The sequence below is a fragment of the Bos taurus genome, chromosome X (genome assembly GCF_002263795.3).
Source record: "Bos taurus isolate L1 Dominette 01449 registration number 42190680 breed Hereford chromosome X, ARS-UCD2.0, whole genome shotgun sequence".
NCBI classification, from domain to species: domain Eukaryota; kingdom Metazoa; phylum Chordata; class Mammalia; order Artiodactyla; family Bovidae; genus Bos; species Bos taurus.
The window spans coordinates 106,888,122-106,909,029 of NC_037357.1; the positions used below are offsets into that span (position 1 = coordinate 106,888,122).

A 20,908-nucleotide genomic window follows, 5' to 3' on the forward strand; every position below is an offset into this window, starting at 1 on the left:
ATATTCATCAGAAATATCTTTAATCATTTAAAATGCGAATTTTTTACTTAATAATATAGAAATCGTTACTATAAAAAGTAAAGATTATTTTACTATCTACTGTATATCCTCTCTATACTCTTGTATACTCTCCCTTCTGTTATACCTCATTTACATTCTCTCATCACTGAAATAATTAGACACAGAGATGATAGTAGTGAGATCAAAGTAAAAAACTATAGACCAAAATAAGAAAACTAGAGAAGATATTTTGATTCTGCAAGACATTTCATACTTAATTTTGTGGTTTCTTTCCTTTACAAATAATACATAAAGATTTCTCCCATTGATACTAATAAAACAATTGTTAAGGGAATTTCCCTTTCAATGGGAATAGGAGCTTTCTACTTTATTTCATGCGGAAGATGGCTGAAAACTAAAGTTTGTATCATTGAGAGTTGATTTTGCCAGACCATTAACTTTTTGAAATGTCTTGTTTAAGATGTCAAATGTCAGAGGGATTATTATACAAAATATATTTGGGTATTGAATCTAATTTATGTACATTTTTCTATCTCTTTAAATAAATATTTTATTCAAGGTCATTCTTTCAAATTTAAAGCTACAAGCCATGGCTTTAATCACATTCCATAATCAGAAAAAGAGAATAAAGTAAGAAATTAAAGTTCGCAGAAATGAAAATTACAGTTACTACAATTTTTCTTTCCTCACTGATGACATAACCTGAATCTATTCTTATAAATCCATTAATGACCATAACTACTGTCATTTGCAGAAAACTACTATGTAAAGAGGACAAAAATAACACTCGTTGGGCACTAACTGTAAATGAGAAACAAATGGGCATCAGTTTTCATGTAACTGAGTAATCAGCAACCTGAAATTTAGGAAATTGAGTTTTTATTTATTATAATTTTTTATCCCCATGACTATGTTCTCTTACCTTCTATATCTTCATAATATGCATATGATTTTCTTTTTGGAATCACTGTAAAGTCTGACAGCTCTAAGATAGGATTTTCTCCCAAAAAATCTCCATCCAGTAAGACTTCCACCTCCTCTTCTAGCCTCTTCCTGGCCTGACATGTTATGACAACTACAGGAGAGAAATATTTTCAGTTAATTTGACTAATGGGTTATTCGATTGTTACTGAGATAGAAAAAAATGAATTATGCTATGAAAAATAGAAGTCCCTTTGGCAGACTTTGGCATGTCATTGCATCTGGTATTAACACACATACACTCATTCAGTATCTATATACACTGACATTTTGGAAGCAACATGAATATTAAATAATATGTAAAAACAGCATGACAAGAGATAAATCTAGAAGATACACAGCAAAGTATAGAAGATTACATTAAGGTGCAGAAATGTGATTCAGGGACTAGATTTTTCAGCTATTTGTGAGCTTATTATGGTAAACACCAAGCTTTACTTAAATAAAAATACTACAGCAAATACTTTCAAATAATTTTTTAAAAAGTCCTATAATATTTATTTTACAATACTTTTGGAATATGTCTTATTATCTCCTAAACTAAAAATATTAATTTAATTAATATTTAACTAAAAATAATATTACATGCACCTTGAAATGTACTTAAATTATTTAAGTAAAATATTTTAATTTCCATGTGTGAATTGCTCTTAAATTTATAAAATACACTATTTAGCAGTTAAAAATAAAACTGTATTTATTTAAATAATATTAAGCAGTATTATATATTAATTTACAGCATTCAACATTAAATTAATGTAACTTTATATATTTCTTTCTATATATTAAACTCCAACATTTTCTTATATAAATTTTAGACGTGTTAGTGATCTTGTGAGTAACCAAAATATTATATCTATATATAGCTAATAATTTTATAAAGGAATGTTACTATCTTGGCACTATCTCTATATTATGAGGCCATGTATACTAGAGTCCATATTTCTCTAAAATATATCAAGTGTTATATTTTATCAGTTCAGATGCACACAGGACATAAACTGAATATGAGATAAAAAAGTGAATTGTAATATTAAAAAAACTTTTGAAATATATTACTCTATGCTTTTATGGCATCACTAATAACATATTTTAAAATAATTTTATTAGAATATAGAATATAGTGCTTTACAGCAGGAGCTCCTGCTGTACGGAAAAAAAAGATAATAATAATATGTTCATCAGAACTGCAAAACTGGATAATGTCAGCAGATTTACATGTTTTTGCAATATGTACCACATCTACAGTAAATAAATAATTAAAATAAATTTTAATTCTTAAATTTACAGGTTGATACTGAACATTTTGGACTTAGAATTAATTATGTGAAATGTACAATGGGGTACAAAGTTAGATGTAAATTAAGTGGGTTGAAATGGCTGAAGAAAATGTACAAGCTTTTCTGGTTATAATTAGCTTCAGTCTTAGAGCATTAAATCGGAAATTAGTGTGATCAAAGTTACAATTAGTATCATGTCACTGGTCTTGTCCTATAAGTCCTTAGGAAATTAGTGCCCTAGCCAGACCAGCATTGCTAAATCACAATGGATTCACATTCCATTGTCTTTACACTGTGATAGGGAGTGCAGCCCTTTTCCAATTATCTACCTCAATGGACAGGAGCAGATTAGAATGCACAAAGGGAAAAGGTGGCTCACAGTGCAACAAAAGTACCCTGGGCTTGAGAACAACCTGGGTTATAGATACACATAGAAAAAAAGAAAACGAAACAACAAACATTGATGGTGATGCAGTTGAGCAGGGAAAGCAATGGGTTATTTCCAATGTGTTCTTAGGAATGAAGAATGGACTGTACAGAGAGTAAATAATATTTATTTATAAAATCTTACCCATTTGTTTCTCAAGGGCATTTGTAGAGAAAAAGAATTACTAGAATAGGTTTTAGACTTTTGATAAAATGATTTAATAACTACTACACAATCTGCTCAGAACACAGATGTTCACTTGGTTGTGCTAATATAACACAGGCTATTTACAGAACTCACATTTACTTAAAAAAAAAAAATTAATTACTAAGAGAAGTGACTTGATAGAAAATGTCTATATTTTGGAAGCATATTTAACCTTTATTGAAGACAACGGTACAAGAAATTTATGTTTTTATTTTCTCATAGGCTTTATTTTAGACTTCTAAAAATCTGCTTTAAATCTTTAATCTGGGGGAAAAAAAAAAAACAAACAAACAGTATCTGGAGTAGACACAAGCAATACTGCTGTTAGAATTCCAACAGAGTAATGTCTAGGCTGTATTACATCACTTTGATTGGAACACTATTATAAATTTTAAACTGCTCAGCTCTATGGAAAGTATACAAACAACTATGTCCTAGATGGAAATAAAAAAAATATTTTGACATGTTTGTGAAGCATTCTGAAGATAATTTAGTGTATGTGAAATATTTATGTGTTGATAGTTTTTTTTTAACACAAGAATAAAAATACTTCAAGTAAAACAAACGACATTTATTGTCAAAGGAATTGTTAGGTATGTGGATTTTCACTCCACTTAAAATTAAACTCCATAAGGAAATATACAATCTTGTTCTTCCTTTATAACCAGTGTATCTGGGGAAATGCTGTTATTCACAAGCAAAACTTGCTATTTTCTCTTCTAAGTGTGGTGACATAATTTATTCCAGTAAAGACAAGCCCTTTTTCACTAGCAAACACTGGTATGGAGGGAGAAGGAAAATTCAAAATTTCAAGACTTCTTATAGCTTATTTATGTTGTTGAAGGTGGAGATTGAAAACAGATATCCCTTTGCTGTGCAATTCAGTGATTCTTACTTATGAAGAACTATGCCTAGAGCCTGGTAAGAGGCTGGGATACTAAATTTCACCCTATGGTTATCTAAGAGGAATTGTGCTGGTTATCTAAGAGGAATTCTTACACTGACCCTGGGAAGAAAATGGGAACATCAAAGTATGCAGAAGAAGTGAAGAGTGTTAAGGAAAGAGAACATACAGAAACTTGAGATTAGTCTGGAGTATGTGGAGGAAAAAAGGGGTCATTGAGAAAAAGGCATTTTAAGAGTAGAGATTTGATGTTGCATGTGTGGTGGCAAAGCAAACCTCCCTGAAACCTCCATAGTACATTCTGACTAGTTTTTGGAGAACAGAATCAAAGATTTCTGTTAGGAAAACTAACAGAGGAATCATCATCCCCATGAGTTACACAGAAGCCAGAATATGGTGATTAAATGTAATCCAAGAAGCCAAGTACCTAGGAATCTTACAAATCTAGTGCAGGGCTCAGAGCGCATCAAAGACTGTTAAATAAAGGGGTCTGAAGTTGATGTTATTTCAATCTTAGCTGATTGGTAGGTTTCATCAACAGCAAGAACAACAGGAAATGGTATAGTTTTGTGAAAAGATCATTGAACTTACTGTTAAGAGACCAGATTCAGTCCTAGTGTTCCCACCAACAGAGCTGAGTGACTTTAAACCTACTTTCTCTGAACCTGGATTTTCTTGCTTGTACAAAGAAGAGATGTGATTAGAGGGTCTCTAAGATCCCTTAAAATCCTAGTGTTCTCTGACTGTAAGATATACTTACTCTGTGGGCTTTCAGGAGGTGATGTCTGTGGGACTCCAATAATAGGGTATATCCAGCGTATTTCTAGGATTTCTTCACTGTCTAGTCCCAAACCCCTGATTAGAAATTAAATTATTAAGAGTGAATAAAAGCATAAACACTTTCAGTATTAGTATAAAATAACACATTTTTAGTGACCTAATGATACTTTAAACAAAGCTTATAAATTTAAACTTTGGTGGAGAGAAACTAAGTATGAAATAAAAAACATTTTCTGCAGATGCTGATTTTTACAAACATTTCAAACCAAACCCTGGGAAATCATCACTAAGAAAACTGTGGTACAATCATTGCCAGAGCCAAGTTACAACTGAAGACCTCTTTTCCCTACATTCAAAGGTTGGTACAGCAGCTGGCCCTCCACATCTGTGGTTTCTGAATCCACAGATTCAACCAACCATGAACTGAAAGTATTATATAAAAAAAAAAGAAAGAAATTCTGGAAAGTTTAAAAAAAACCCAAAACTTCTATTTACATAGCATTTACATTGTATTAGGCATTATAATAACACAGAGGTGATTTAAGGGCTTCCCAAGTGGTGTTAGTGGTAAAGAATCCGCCTGCCCATTTAGGAGATGCAGGAGACACGAGTTCGATCCCTGGGTATGGAAAATCTCCTGGAGGAGGAAATGGCAACCCACTCCAGTATCCTGGCCTGGAAATCCCATGGACAGAGTAGCCTGGCAGGCTACAGCCCATAGGGTCACAAAAGAGACATGACTGAGCACAACACAGCAGCAGAGTTGTATACCTGTGGTGGATTCATTTTGATATTTGGCAAAACTAATACAATTATGTAAAGTTTAAAAATAAAATAAAATTAAAAAAAAATAAAGTATATGGAAGGATGTGTATGGGTTATATGCAAATTCTATGCCGTTTTATGTAATGGACTTGAGCAGCAATGGATTTTGGTATCCATGGGGGTCTTGGAATCCGTCCCCCAAAGATACTGAGGGACGACTGTATTGGTGTTAATATTTACTGATGTGACTAAACTGTGATTAATAAGAGGTAATACAGTTTCCATGGGTTATACTCTAAACTGGATAGGAAATGCACAAAAGAAAAAATGCCGATAAGTATGGGACTTCAGAAAGTAATGGGGAAGGTACTTTTGGAGGCTACCAGTTAAAAAAAAAAGGGGCATTTGTAAAATTATTCAAAGTCCATCAGACACCACCAGGAGGACAGCAATACTAGGAAATGGTTTTGATTGTTGTTGAAAATAGATTTTTCTTATTAAAGATGGAGCATAAGACACAACAGGCAGGACCAGCTTCACCAGCATAGGACTTGTTCAACAGCACAAGAACTCCACACTTGGAATCGCTCATGTTTGTTTAATGTCTTGAAATTCTTAATACTTTTTGAACAACGGCCTCCTCACTTTCATTTTACCCAGATCACGTCTGCAGTCTTGACTGCAGGAGTGGTGAAATCCTGGCAGAATGGACATTAATGAGCCTACAGGAAAGAAGGTTTTGAATGTGAAGAAGAAATATGTACACATAAGACAAAGTAAGAATTTCCTTTGAATTAAGGCTTCTAGACCATTATTTAATTAAATTATAAAAGAAGAGAAAACATTTAAATTTTGCATCAGTACTGGAGTCTGCTTACATTTCAGCTAAGCAGAGAGGGGGCAAGTAACATGCACTCTGGCAATGACACAGCACACCCTAGTCGTCGCAGTATTTCATCAGGATGTCATATGCCTGGCACGGTGCCATCACTTGGTGTACATCAGCATAAATCCTATACTTTGCCCAGACAGGCTGATCCAGGTTGTTCTGTAGATATAGACTCAAAAAGGAGGCTTTGTATTTGACTGTATCTGACTGTGATTAATTGATACGATACTTAAGATTGACTTGTTCCTCACTCAGAACTTCAAATCAGCAATGATATATACAATCCCCCTATAACAAATATATTTTCCTCCTCTAACCATATACATATCAATACTTCAGAGAACATAACCTCATGAACTTTACATTGCGTAACATGTAAAAGAAACTGGATCAATCAATGCCAGTCAAAATGAAATCATATTCCTTCAATGTCCTATTTAAATATTACCTTTTCACCTCTGGGTGCAATTCCATAAAATTGTCAATAAACCATCTTTTTCCACTGGCCTTCCTCATTTGAATAAGGACCATTGTTTTTTGTAATTTCATAACCTGGGGCATAAATAACACCTGGATATCCAGAGTCCCTTTAGGAGGCAATGCAATTCCTGTTTAAAAAAAAAAAAAAAAGTTCTAATGTGGTAAACATTTTAGAAAATAATTTTAACAACGAAAGTAACCTCTCCTTACTGATTATCTAAAATTTTCAAAATCACTCCTGAACAAAAAAATATGATAAATTATAAGTATACTTTACTGGCTTCACTAAATTTCCTCAAATGTCATCAATTTTTTAAAAAACACATTTTATCCTGAGGCAAGAAGCTTCTCCTGAAGAGGACAGAAGAACTGAAGAACTGTTGATAGTTTTAGCTTAAGTTTCCCAGAGTGACAAAAAACCATAAAACCTATGAGCCTTTATAAGTCTTACTGTATTTTACATAAGATACAGTACAGCAATTCTGACCTTTAAGTTTTTTGTGTATTTTTTTTATAGACCATAAGAGTTCCACATTTCTGCCTGGAGCCCCAAAATGGCTACCACTAAGCTGTTTATTTCTCTAACTGATCCATGAAGGAAGCTAAAGCTTATTCATGAAAGAAAGGGGCATCCACCTCAGGTTGTAAAAATCAGAAGACAGAAAAACTGACATTTTCTTACATTATAATGAATTAAAAAAATTTAGCCTTTGCTTTGCATAAGTACTACCTGCAAAAAAAAAACTGTTAGACATGGAGTTTGCTAAGCCCCAACTAGAGAGATGCTGATTTGTTCAGTCTGAGCTGAGGTCTCAAAGCTGCATATTTAAGTAGCAGCTCAAGAGATCTAGAAACAGATGGTCATGAAACTTAGAAAAAACCCCTTTACCAATGGACAAGTATTGAGCGGTTAGAAGATTAGTGAGCTTCTGGCCATTTATAACACTGAAGGTTTCCAAGTGATTGGTGTCTTCTTTTATTGTGAAGAGTAACACTCTTTACAAGAAAATGAAGGATTACTGACTATATATTTTTTAATTCTTTGTTATTAGATTGAAGACATTCAAGGCCATTTTGCGAATACTGTACTAAACTGTAAATAATATCAAAAAAGAAAATAGAAAATGCCCCCTCTACAAAATATTTCAACTCAAAATTCTTATAAATTAAAATTTTTTATTTTTATTCCTTCAGGAAATAAAAATTTTCTAAGGTGTATAATCACACTTAACAATAACCAATAATCAATATGATTACCAATTAGTATTTATTCACTGTTGACTGTATGTCAGGCTCTGTGCTAAGTATTTTTCACATGACATCTCATTTCATTCTCCAAAATCACCACAAATAAGTGTATTATGTTTCTCATTTAAGATGGAGATATTGAGACAATTTGGTTAAACAACTTGCCCAAAGTTCCAATGAAAGACCATGGTGTTTACTAAGATATATGAAAATTTTCTATCTTCAACTTTGTCTTTATAAGTTCTGTATTTTCAATGAATCATTGCATTCAAATAAATAAAAACAGCAAGAGCCAGAATAGGCTAGGATAAAAAGCTGGAATATGATAAAAACAGCAGGGCTGAGTCAAATAAACCATACATGAATCTCCAAGGAAAAGTTTCAAAATGATCATTCACTCTTACAAAAGTATATTACCCATTAGAAATAAACCAGAAATAAATAAAAATAAACTCAGACATTCAGATAGTGTAAGGAGTCAAGACAAAGATACAAACGATACTTGGTTGCTAACATCATGCTTTCTTATAATATTTGAAATTAAAGATAATCCTATAATAAGCCCATTTAATTAAAAATCTAGTAGGCTATTTGTGGCTACAACTTTCCACCAGTCTACAAGTAGAACATCAGTCTACAAGAAGAACTAATACCAGTCTATAAGTAAAACCAATACCAGTCTACAAGTAGAATCACAGTTTCTTATTGAATTAACCATACATTTCTTTATTATTACATGTTTGAATAGTAAGAATTACTATCATGTTAATAAACTTCCAAGAAATGACTGAAACTCAGCATTGATAAGAACTTTGGGAATTTATCAGATTCATTCCGTGTCTCATAAATAATTTTTATTTCCTTTGGTTTTCCCATTGCAATACTTTGAGCAGAGACAGGAAAGCCATCCACATTTCTATCTTATAAAGAATCTGACTCATGTTTCCTTCTAAGATCTATATGTTTTCATCCTTATAGTTAAATATTCAATCCATTTGTAATTTATCCATGTGTAAGGGATGAAGAATGCATTCAAGGTTGTTGATTTTCTGTATGAGACTAGTTATCCAAATATTGCATACTATTGCTTATACATGGAATCCAGAAAAATGATATGGATGAACTTACTTGCAAAGCAGAAATAAAAACACAAATGTAGAGAACAAACTTATGAATATCAAGGAGAATAGGGTTGGGGTAAATTGGGAAATTGGGAGTGACTTATATACAATAATATGTATAAGATAGATAACTAAGGAGAACTGACTGTATAGCACAGGGAATTCTATTCAGTCTTCTATGGTGACCTAAATAGAAAAGAAATCTAAAAAAGAGGGGGTATATGTATATGTAAAGTTGATTCACTTTGCTGTACACCCAAAACTAAGACAACATTGTAAAGCCACTATATTCCAATAAAAACTAAAACAAAAAGTTCAGTGATTGGAAATGCCACCTTCATGGCCTTTTCGTATATATTTAGGTCTTTTTCTGCAGTCCCTAGGTTTCTCATCATGTGTAAGTACCATGTTGTTTTAACTATAGATGCTTTATTTTCTGCTAGGACTAACTGTCTCCTCCTTCAGCTCATTAAAACAATTTTTTTTTCAAATTTCAAAGGAATAGTTAACTCCAAGAAGGGGATGGCCTGGCAAGCAGTACTTTTAATGGGATCATCTTACATTTACACTTTAGGGATAATAGCCATTTTTGTCCATTCATGATGGATTCAAGATCAACGATAGGGCCTTTATTTTTTCATTTGAGCATTATATTAGGTGCTTCTAGGTTCTTGGAACAGGTTTTCAGCCAGTCTTAGTTTTTGGTGTTGCTAGAGGCTCATTTCAATATCTACATATGTGTTTAGCAGGAAGCTGGGAGAAACCACATCAGTTGTTTCTATCATCTGACTGGGAAATCTAATTGTATGATGATTACTACATTCAGTAGATTACACAATCTAATAAAATGTATTTTGCACTCAAAACATTTTCTAAGCTGATCTTTTGGTGTTTTACTTTATTTCCATACAGTAACTACACAAACTAACTACAGTGATTTACCTTTTTCTATTACAGTTACCATTTTAGGGGTTCAAAACCCTAATAATCATTTTGGGGAAAATGTGCATATTTTATTACATATAAGTGATTTTATGTACTTTATGAGAGAGGTATACATTATTTACAGAATTTTTGAAACCCTGATAAAATATTATGCTTAGCATCTGAGAAATATTGAAAAGAATGGCATTCATTGTATTATCACTATTACTGTTTTGCTTTTGAAATCTGCTATGGCCTACTTGCAATTAGCTTTCAAATTTTATTCAGTGTATTTTAATTCCGCTATTTTGACTGCTCTTTAGATTAAAGGTAATAGAAATATTTATGCACTGATCTCTAATTTGAAATATAGGAGCTGTATAATGCTTTAATGGCTATGAGGTTTCCTGCCTTCTTAGAAGAAAATCTTCTCAAGAGTGTAAAGTGAACATAATCCTCATTTTAGTAATGAAAGTATTTCATCTTGGGAGATTAATTTTTAATCACTTTAGTGGTATTACACTATTACTCTCTACAACATAATTTCTAACATTTAGCATGGAATTAGAAATAGCCCATGTCAGGAAATCAGAGACACTTAAACATGTTGTTGTTTAGTTGCTAAAGTCGTGTCTGACCCCATGGACTGTAGCCCGCCAGGCTCCTCTGTCCAGGGGATTTCCCAGGCAAGAATACTGAGTGGGTTGACATTTCCTTCTCCACAGGATCTTCGTGACCCAGGGATTGAACCTGGGTCTCCTACACTGGCAGGTGGGTTCCTGACCCCTGAGCTACCAAAGAAGTCTGTATTTAAACATACTAGCATCCTAAATGATAACTATTGCTTTTGTTATAGTGGTTTATTTAATTTATTTATTTATACTTTTGTCAAATGTCTATTTTTTTAAACTGAAGTACAGTTGATTTACAATATCATGTTAATTTCAAGTATACAGCAAAGCGATTCAGTTATATGTATAAATGTATATCTATCTATCTATCTATCTATGGGGCTTCCCAGGTAGAGCTAGTGGTAAAGAACCTGCCTGCCAATGCAAGTGATGTAAGAGGTGCAGGTTCCATCCCCAGGTTGTGAAGATCCCCTGGAAGAGGGCATGGCAATCCACTCCGGTATTCTTGCCTAGAGAATCCTATGGACAGAGGAGCCTGGCGGGCTATAGTCACAGAATCACAAAGAGTCAGATATGACTGAGGTGACTTAGCACACACATATATATTTATGTTTTTTTTTTCAATTCTATTCCATTAGTTTATTACAAGATATTGAATAGAGCTCCCTGTGCTATACAGAAGGATCTTGTTTATTTTATATATGGCAGTGTATGTTTGTTAAGTCTATAGTCCTAATTTATCCCTTCTGGAGAAGGGAATGGCAAACCACTGCAGAATTCTTGCCTTGAGAACACCATGAACAGTATGAAAAGACAAAAAGATAGGATGGACAGGGAGGTCTGGCGTGCTACAGTCCCTGGGGTTGCAGAGAGTCGGACATGACTGAGCAACTTAACTAAACTTAATTTATCACTTCCCCATCTTCCACTTTCATCTTCCACATCAAGGAAGATGTCACCTTGCTTATTTAACTTGTTTGCAGAGTATATCATGTGAAATGCCAAGCTGGATGAAGCATAAGCTGGAATCAAGATTGCCCAGAGAAATATCAATAACCTCAGATATGCAGATGACACCATCCTTATTGCAGAAAGTGAAGAGGAACTGAAGAGCTTCTTGATGAAAGTGAAAGAGAAGAGTGAAAAAGCTGGCTTAAAACTCAACATTCAAAAAACTAAGATCATGGCATCTGGTCCCATCACTTCATTGCAAATAGATGGAGAAACAATGGAAACAGTGACAGACTTTATCTTCTTGGGCTCCAAAATCACTGCAGATGGTGACTGTAGCCATGAAATTAAAAGATTCTTGTCCCTTGGAAGAAAAGCTATAACCAACCTAGACAGCATATTAAAAAAGCAGAGACATTTGGCGACAAAGATCCATCTAGTCAAGGCTATGGTTTTTCCAGTAGTCATGTATAGATGTGAGAGCTGGATCATAAAGAAGGCTGAGTGTTGAAGAAAATTGATGCTTTTGAACTGTGGTGTTGGAGAAGACTCTTGAGACTCACTTGGACTGCAAGGAGATCTAAGCAGTCAATCCTAAAGGAAATCAATCCTGAATATTCATTGGAAGGACTGATGCTGAAGCTCCAATACTTTGGCCACCTGATGCAAAGGGTCAACTCATTAGAAAAGACCCTGATACTGGGTAAGACTGAAGGCAGGAGGAGAAGGGGATGACAGAGGATGAGATGGTGAGATAGTATCACTGACTCAATGGACATAAGTTTGAGCAAGCTCTGGGAGATGGTGAAGGACAGGGAACCCTGGCACACTGCAGTCCATGGGGTTGCAAAGAGATGGACACAACTTAGGGACTGAAGAACAACAAGAACATCATCTTCCACTTTGGAAACCGTAAGTCTGTGTTCTATGTCTGTGAGTTTGTTTTTGTTTTGTAAATAAGTTCATCTGTACTATGTTTTTTTAGATTCCACATGTAAGTGATATCATATGATACTTATCTTTGCCTAATTTACTTTACTCAGTATGAGAATCTCTAGGTCCATTCATGTTGCTACTATTAGTGATGTATTTTAAAGAAGAATGTAATTTTTCATTTTTAAAATATCAAGTCATCAAGAACATGGCTTTTCATTAACTACTTTCACACATGAAATCTGTGTACTTTTTACTTGAATATATTTTCAATAACTGACTTATTAATAATCTTAAAATTATCACTAAAAAACAGAAGAGAATGATAAATGTGGAGAAGAGTTCTTTCATTGATTCTTCAACTAGTATAGGCTGAGTTATGTCCTCCTCCTCAACTCATATCTTGAATGCCCAATTGCCAGTATCTCAAATGTAATTGTATTCAAAGATGAGGCCTTTAAAAAGATGGTTAAGTTAAAATAAGACTGTTAAGGTAGGCTCTAATGAAATCTGACTGGTGTCCTTTAAAAAAAAGAGAATTTTGACAAACAGACGCACAACATGGATGCTCAACACACACAGGAAAGACCACGTAAGGACACCATGAGAAGGCAACCATCTACAAGCCAAGTAGAGATACCATGTGTGTGCTTAGTCACTCAGTCATGTCTGACTCTTTGCGACCTCATGGACTGTAGCCATACCTTAGAAGGAATAAAATATCCTGGGTCCCTTGATTTTGAACTCCCAGCCTCCAGAAATGTGAAAAAATGATTTTATTTTGTTTAATCCTCCCAGAATGGGATTTTGTTGTTACAGCCCTAGCAAACTAATACATGAAATTATATTTCCTTCTATGTTATCTCAGAGGCTGAGGCATAGGATGCCACTGAACTTGCTTAGAGAATTTCTAATTCCAGGGTCACAAAGAGTCAGACATGACTGAGAACGTATGCATGCATATTCTCCCACAAACTTCCCTCGCATTCAGGCTACCATATAGTATCGAGCAGGGTCCAGTGGCATGTGAACTATGCTGATAGGCACAATCACAAGCACTGTTACAGAGAAGAAAAAGGAAAGAGCTGGAGAGCTCTGCATAGTTGGCCAGATGTGGGAGTCAGTGAACAAGTAGAAGCTTAGCCGTAAGAACAGAAAGAGTTTTTCTAATGTAATGGTGAGAGAGGCAAGGCACATAGATAAAAATAACATCAGGCTGGCCAATGTAATGGAAAAAACAGACAATTAGATTCTGATTTGACTCTATATTCTTTTTGAAATAGAAAGAATATCAGATGAAAGAAGGAAAGGAAATGTTGAATGTCAGTAGTAGTCACCAGGTTTCAATTCACTGTAGGAAATTTTACTAAAGGAAAAGAATATCTCATCAAAAGTTCATCATTCACTCACAATTTACTGATTTCTCTGTCTCTATCTATCCATCTCTATATCATCAAATTCTATAAATCCTAAGAAGAACTTAGTTCTCTCTCTGTTAGAATATTTATCTTTATTTCTGAAGCAAGAAAATTACATAAAATGACAGAAAGGAATGGTATTGTGTACCTCGGGCTCCATTTTACAAGACCAGACCTTACAAAGTATTTTAATAAGTTCAGTTTTCATTTCTTTCATAGAAATATTTTACTGGTAGAAGGTCTAAATGTCAGGTTATAGAGATTTTTTTTTTTTCTGAAGGGCAGGTATCTTTGCATAATAAAATCTATAGCTTTGTGTTTTACAATCAAATCAGTAGCTTAATTAACTAGCTTACAGATCCACCTGCTTTATGCTAAAAATCACAACGACAATTCTCTGTGATTGGAACCTGAGTTCATCTGTGTGGAAATTGGTCATGTGACATAATAGGAAGGAAAATTTTACAAAAAAATGTAAAATTATTCTCAGCTGCTAACATAATTTAATAAAAATTCATGACAGTTATCCAGAGACCTGGTCATGCTTTATGTCAGGCAGTAGCACACATTAAATGCTGTTAAACACTGAGTTCTTAAAGACATTTTCCAACTCACAAACAGCAACATTAATTTCAAATACACATTATTTCTGCAAATAACATTTTTAGTATTGACTGCCAAACTGAGAGAGTTGACTTAGGCAGGTTGATAAGGAGTCCAAGCCTAAGGCCCCTTTAAGGAGGAGGTAAACATTCTTTCTTTTAAACATTTTTTTGCCTTAGACAAGTAGGCCTCGTTGGCAGCAGTATCTCTTGTTCAACAACATGCATTTTTTTTTTTTTTTAGCTTTGGGTGTATATTATGGGAGAAGGTCTGGGTAAGAACTTCCACAGCCTTGAGCTCTGGGTTAACCTGTTCTCTCTGGCTAATCTTGTGCTGATGTCATCCCAGGATGTATGTTATGGGAAAGGGTCTGGGCAAAATTCTCACAGCCTTGAGGTATTTTTGTATCTATTCTCAGCAGCTAGTTGAGAAGTATATAAGGCCCCACTTAAACTAGTGAGGTGGGTACTCTCCTGCCCCCTTCTGATGTTTATGTCAGAGCTTTTTCTGTCACTTTCACTTTAAATAAAATCTGCACAAAGCTCTTGAGTAACTGAGACTGTCTTTGGTCCCAGAGTTTAATCTCCTTTGGAGACCACGAATCTAGTGGCACTGCTTACTGTTAGCTATCATCTTGGGGGCTTGTCCGGGATCCCAAGACAAGGTGTAAGTTTTCATCTATCAAAACTACATGATATATGTTAACTAAAATCAACATGAGGCATAGCAATTGTCTCTTGTAAGGAAACAAACATACATGTATTTGTTTCTAAATGCTTACTTAGCTCTGATTATTAGCAATCACATAAACATAAATGATCCATATTTTATCTTTTAAAAAGTAGATATTATAGGTATCAAGCACAGTATATATATATATCATTATCTTTCTGATTATTCTCTCATATTATGATATAATCCTTATTCATTACAAAAATATTTGAGATAATTATAAACATGAGGTTGTAAGAAAGGAAAGTATCCTTTACTCAGTTATTACCATGGTAACATTTTGTAAAACTGTAAAACAACACAAAATCTAAAATATTAACATTGAAACAGTTAAGATACAGAAGTTTCATTACCACAAGGATCCTTCCGGTTGGCCTTTTATACACACCCCCACCTCATCTCCTACTCTAACCCTGAATCATTATAGCACTATTCTCCATTTTTAAAGTTTTGTGACATTGGGAATATTTTATAAATGAAATCACATAGTATATACATTTAGAGGTTGGATTTTTCACCCAGAATAATTTCCTGGATATTCAATCAAGTTGTTGCATTTATCAATGCTTCGTCCATTCTGGTGCTGAATACTACTTGGTGGTCTCAGGTGGCACAAGTGGTAAAGAACTCACTCATCCATGCAGGAGACATAAGAGACACGGGTTCGATCTCTGAGTTGGGAAGATCCCTGGAGGAGGGCATAGCAAACCACTCCAGTATTCTTGTCTGGAGAAACCCATGGACAGAGGAGCCTGGCGGGCCAGAGTCCATAGGGTCACAAAGGGTCAGACATGACAGCAACTGAGCACATAGATAAACCACCACTTGTTTAACTATTTACCTGTAGAAGGGCATCTAAGTTATTTTCAGATTTGGGGTACTACAAAGAGATCTGCTATAAACATTCATGCCCATATTTTCGTGTGACATAAATTTAGACTTTTCTGGGATAAATACTCATGAGTGTAACTGTTGGATGGTAGGGTAGTTGCATGTTTACTTTGATAAGAAACACCCAAACAATGTTCCAGAGTGGCTTACCCTTTCACATTCCCCTCAGCAATGTATGAGTGATCCAGTCTCTTGATATCCTTCCTAGCATTTGATGCTGCCCTTATTTTTTATTTTAGCCATTCTGATAAGTCTGTAGTGAAATCTCTTTGTGTTTTGATTTGGCATTTCTCTAAAGACTAATGATGTTGAACACCTTTTCATGTGCTTGCAACCATTAATATATTTTCTCTGGTGTAATGCTTATTCATATTCTCTGCTCATTTTCTAAAAATTGTGTTTTTATTAGTGACTTTTCAGTATGCTTTATACATTCTAGATATTAACCTTTTGTCACATGAAGTTTGCAAACATTTTCTCCCAGTTTATAGCTTTCCACTTTATCATCTTCTCATGGTCTTTTATGAGCAAGATATATTAGTTTGATGTTCAACTTATTAATTTTTCCTCTTATGCAATTTGTTATTGGTTAAAAGTAAGAGCTATTTACTTAGCACTGTGTAAATTTTTGCCAAAAGTGTGAGCATTTTGATAGAAATTGCATGAAACCTATAAATCACATAGGATAGAACTGACATCTTTACCATACTGAGTCTTCCAATTCCTGAACAGAGCGTATCTCTCCGTTTATTTAAATGTCATTTGATTTTGTCATTTCAAGCATACAAATCCTATATGTGCTTTGTTAGATTTACTTCTAAGTAGTGTTCTTGCCTGGAGAATCCCAGGGATGGGGGAGCCTGGTGGGCTGCCATCTATGGGGTCACACAGAGTCGGACACGACTGAAGTGACTTAGCAGCAGCAGCAGCAGTTTACTTATTTGGAGAGATTATAAATAATATTAGATTTAAATTTCAGTTTCCATATATTCAGTGATTGATTTTTTGTGTTTTTCTTATTTATCATGACCTTGCTGAATTTACTTAATACTTCTAACAAGCTTTTTCTTAAAAAAAGATTCCTAGGGATTTTCTGGTAATAACGTGATATGAAAATAAGGACAGTTCAATTTCTTTCTTTCATTCTTTTTGTCTTTCATTTTCTTTGCTTGTCTTATTGCACTGGCTTGGACTTCCAACAGCACAATAAATAAGTGCTGCGAGTAACATCTTTGTGTTGCTGCTTGTTCTAGAGAGAAACTATTCAGTGTTTCACAACTGAAGGTGACATTAGCTGTAGTTTTACCACGTAAGCTCTTTGTCAGGTAGAGGAAGTTCCCTTTTAATCCTAGGTTGTAAAGAGTTTTATAAGACATTGATAATATTTTTACTCTAAAGCTTTTTCTGTATTGGTAGACTGGAGATTTCTTTTTTCCTTTAGTCTTTTTAGTAGGGAAATTTCAAATGCTGAACCATCCTTTCAGTTCAGTTCAGTTCAGTTCAGTCGCTCAGTCGTGTCTGACTCTTTGCGACCCCATAAAAGGCAGCACATCAGGCCTCTCTGTCCATCACCAACTTCTGGAGTTTACCCAAACTCATGTCCATTGAGTCAGAGATGGCATCCAACCATCTCATCCTCTGTCATCCCCTTCTCCTCATGCCCTCAATTTTTCCCAGCATCAGGGTCTTTTCAAAAGAGTCAGCTCTTCCCATCAGGTGGCCAAAGTATTGGAGTTTAAGCCTCAACATCAGTCCTTCCAATGAACACCCAGGACTGGTCTCCTTTAGGATGGACTGGTTGGATTTCCTTGCAGTCCAAGGGACTTGCAAGAGTCTTCTCCAACACCACAGTTCAAAAGCATCAATTCTTCTGTGCTCAGCTTTCTTTATAGTCCAACTCTCACATCCATACATGACTACTGGAAAAACCAGAGCCTTGACTAGATGGACCTTTGTTGACAAAGTAATGTCTCTGCTTTTTAATATGCTGTCTAGGTTGGTCATAACTTTCCTTCCAAGAAGTAAGCATCTTTTAATTTCATGGCACAATAGACATCTGCAGTGATTTTGGAGCCCAGAAAAATAAAGTCAGCCACTGTTTCCACTGTTTCCCCATCTATTTGCCATGAAGTGATAGGACTGGATGCCATGATCTTAGTTTTCTGAATGTTGAGTTTTAAGCCAACTTTTTCACTCTCCTCTTTCACTTTCACTTTCATCAAGAAGCTCTTTGTCTTTATGTTTGGAATAAATGACATCTGCCCATGGATATATTTTTGTTATATAATGATGGGTTCAATTTATTAATATTTTGTAGAAGACCTTTGTGTTTAATTTCATGAATACTATTAGTCTGTAGCTTTATTTAACTGTGACGTGTTTCTGGTTTTTGTATCAGAGTAATGCTGTCCTCATAGAGTAAGTTGGAAAGTGGTTTTTTCCTCTTCTCTATCTTAGAAGAATTTGAGGAAGATTGGTGTTAATTCCTCGTTAAATGTTTGGTAGAATTTGCCAGTGAGGTCACTGGCCTAAAGATTTCACCTTGGAAGCCTCTCAATTATTAATTCAATTTCTTTAATAGAGTACTACTCATACTATCTATTTGATTTTTGGTGTGTGTCCGTGCTAAATCACTTCAGTCGTGTCCGACTCTTGTGACCCTATGGGCTGTAGCCCTCCAGGCTCTTCTCTCCATGGGATTCTCTAGGCAAGAATACTGGAGTGGGTTATCATTTCCTTCTCCAGGTGATCTTCCTGACCCAGGGATTGAACCTGCGTCTCTTATGTCTCCTGCATTGGCAGGTGGGCTCTTTACTACTAGCACCAGCTTGGAAACCGCATCTCATCTTTGGTAGGTTTGGTAGTTTGGAATTTACTAGAAATGGATCAATTTCTCCTAAGTTGATGCATTTATGTGTTTATAGTTTACAATGCTGCCTTATTTTTCTAATACCTTAAGTTATCAGTAGTGATGTTGCCATGGGTTACTTGAACATATTTTAGATTCTAATTAATTTATAGTGTTTTTGAGTCTATCACTTCATATAATTTTCTTAGGTATTTAAAATGACAATTCAATATACATATGCAACTTCTTAGTTTCCACAGGTATCAATGTTTAATTCGAATGAAATGTATATAACTAATATTTAAAATGTACCCAGGATTTGTTTTATTCAGGTATGGTGAAACACACAAGCTTCCAACGTGGTGTAATGGTAAAGAATCCACCTGCTAATGCAGGAGATGCAGGTTTGATCCCTGTGTTGAGAAGATCCCCTGGAGGAGGAAATGGCAATCCACTCTAGTATTCTTGCCTGGGAAATCCCCTGGACAGAGGACCCTGGTGGGCTACAGTCCATGGGGTTGCAAAGAGTTGGACATGACGGCGACTGAACAGCAGCAGCGGCGTGATGGGACATGCAGACACTGAAATGACTGTCATGAAGGAAGAAATTTTAAAGTCACCTATCCCTAGGAACAGGAAGCATGGCATGCCATGCAGGGCCACATGGGGAATCATCAGAATAAGTCATGGGTGAGGGAATGACCAAGAGTCTTTATTGTGTTTATCATAGGGAGTAAACAGCAAGGAAGATAAACAGGCCAAGCAGGTTTAGGATAGAGGATATTTTCCTTACAATAGACCACAGATTCTAGAAGATGATGTGGCCAAGTTTTAGGATTTGGAAAGGAGTCACAGTTGTGTTTAAAAAAAAAAAGGTGGGGGATATACACTGCCATTGGAGATATGAATGTTGAGAATGAGGGATGACCTGGAAGAACAGGTGTTCACAGGGTAACGGATATTAAGAAGGATAAATATATACTTATATACTTCCTAATGAAGGAAAGATAGTTGGTGGTGGTAAGATCTCATACTCATACTATGGGGATGAGACTTCAGAGGTAGAAAAGAATGGATAACTTAGTAAATATGCATTACATGTAAGGATTTCATAATGGCTTGAAAATAATCCACTAACTATTCGACATTCTCTAAATACCTAGACTGAAGTATATAAACATATACTTTACTATATACATGCTTATTATTCTCAAAATTCAGCTCTCACAAATAAACTAATACCCAGTGCTGAGTTTGTTAACGTACTCAGGAATTAAGCATTTGTCTGGAAGACAAATGTCTTAGCATCTGTATTTTCCTCCTATCAGTTTCTTCCTGATAAGAAGTTGTGATAAAGATCCCAGAAACATTTATATTTGATAATAAGATAAATGCCGAAGATGGCATCCTTTGTTGTTATTGAGGGGTTAGGGATTTTAGAACATGCCACTTGCTACAGGAAAGGCAATCCATTAGAGCTATAAGAATTCAGGAAGAATACAAGTGGCAAAAGGTAATGAATAGCTGTGCCTGGTCAAAATGGGGAAATCCTAGAAGGGATGTTTTCCTAAAATGTATTCATCATATCCCTTGTATGAGATAACTGAAAAAACAGAAATCTAATCCTTTTGTAAAATTAAATTTTGACTTGCCCACAGAGCTGGTGACAGTAGAGATTTGATTGTGTACTTCTTTCCTACTTATGGAGACCATCACAACTTACATCCATTTGATTTTACTTTTAGACTTAAAGATAAATAGGGGTGTCAGCTAAAAGAAGAAGAATAAATGATAACAATTTCAATTCATGTGTAATTGGATTTTTGACATATCAAGATAGAGCCCTGATTACATTTGACAGATGCATATTGAT

General features: G+C 34.9%; 1 protein-coding gene across 4 annotated transcripts in view; it reads right to left on the reverse strand.

Annotated features, from left to right (window-relative positions):
• CFAP47 (cilia and flagella associated protein 47) overlaps positions 1–20,908 on the reverse strand; it is a 502,646-nt gene that overhangs the window by 58,525 nt on the left and 423,213 nt on the right. For all 4 annotated transcript variants that reach the window (XM_024988430.2, XM_015461736.3, XM_059883840.1 and 1 more), the window contains 3 exons: positions 6,703–6,862; positions 4,581–4,675; positions 944–1,096 (listed from right to left, as the gene is read on the reverse strand). In XM_024988430.2, the coding sequence (XP_024844198.1) occupies positions 944–1,096; positions 4,581–4,675; positions 6,703–6,862 (408 nt within the window). The remainder of the gene's footprint in view (positions 1–943; positions 1,097–4,580; positions 4,676–6,702; positions 6,863–20,908) is intronic.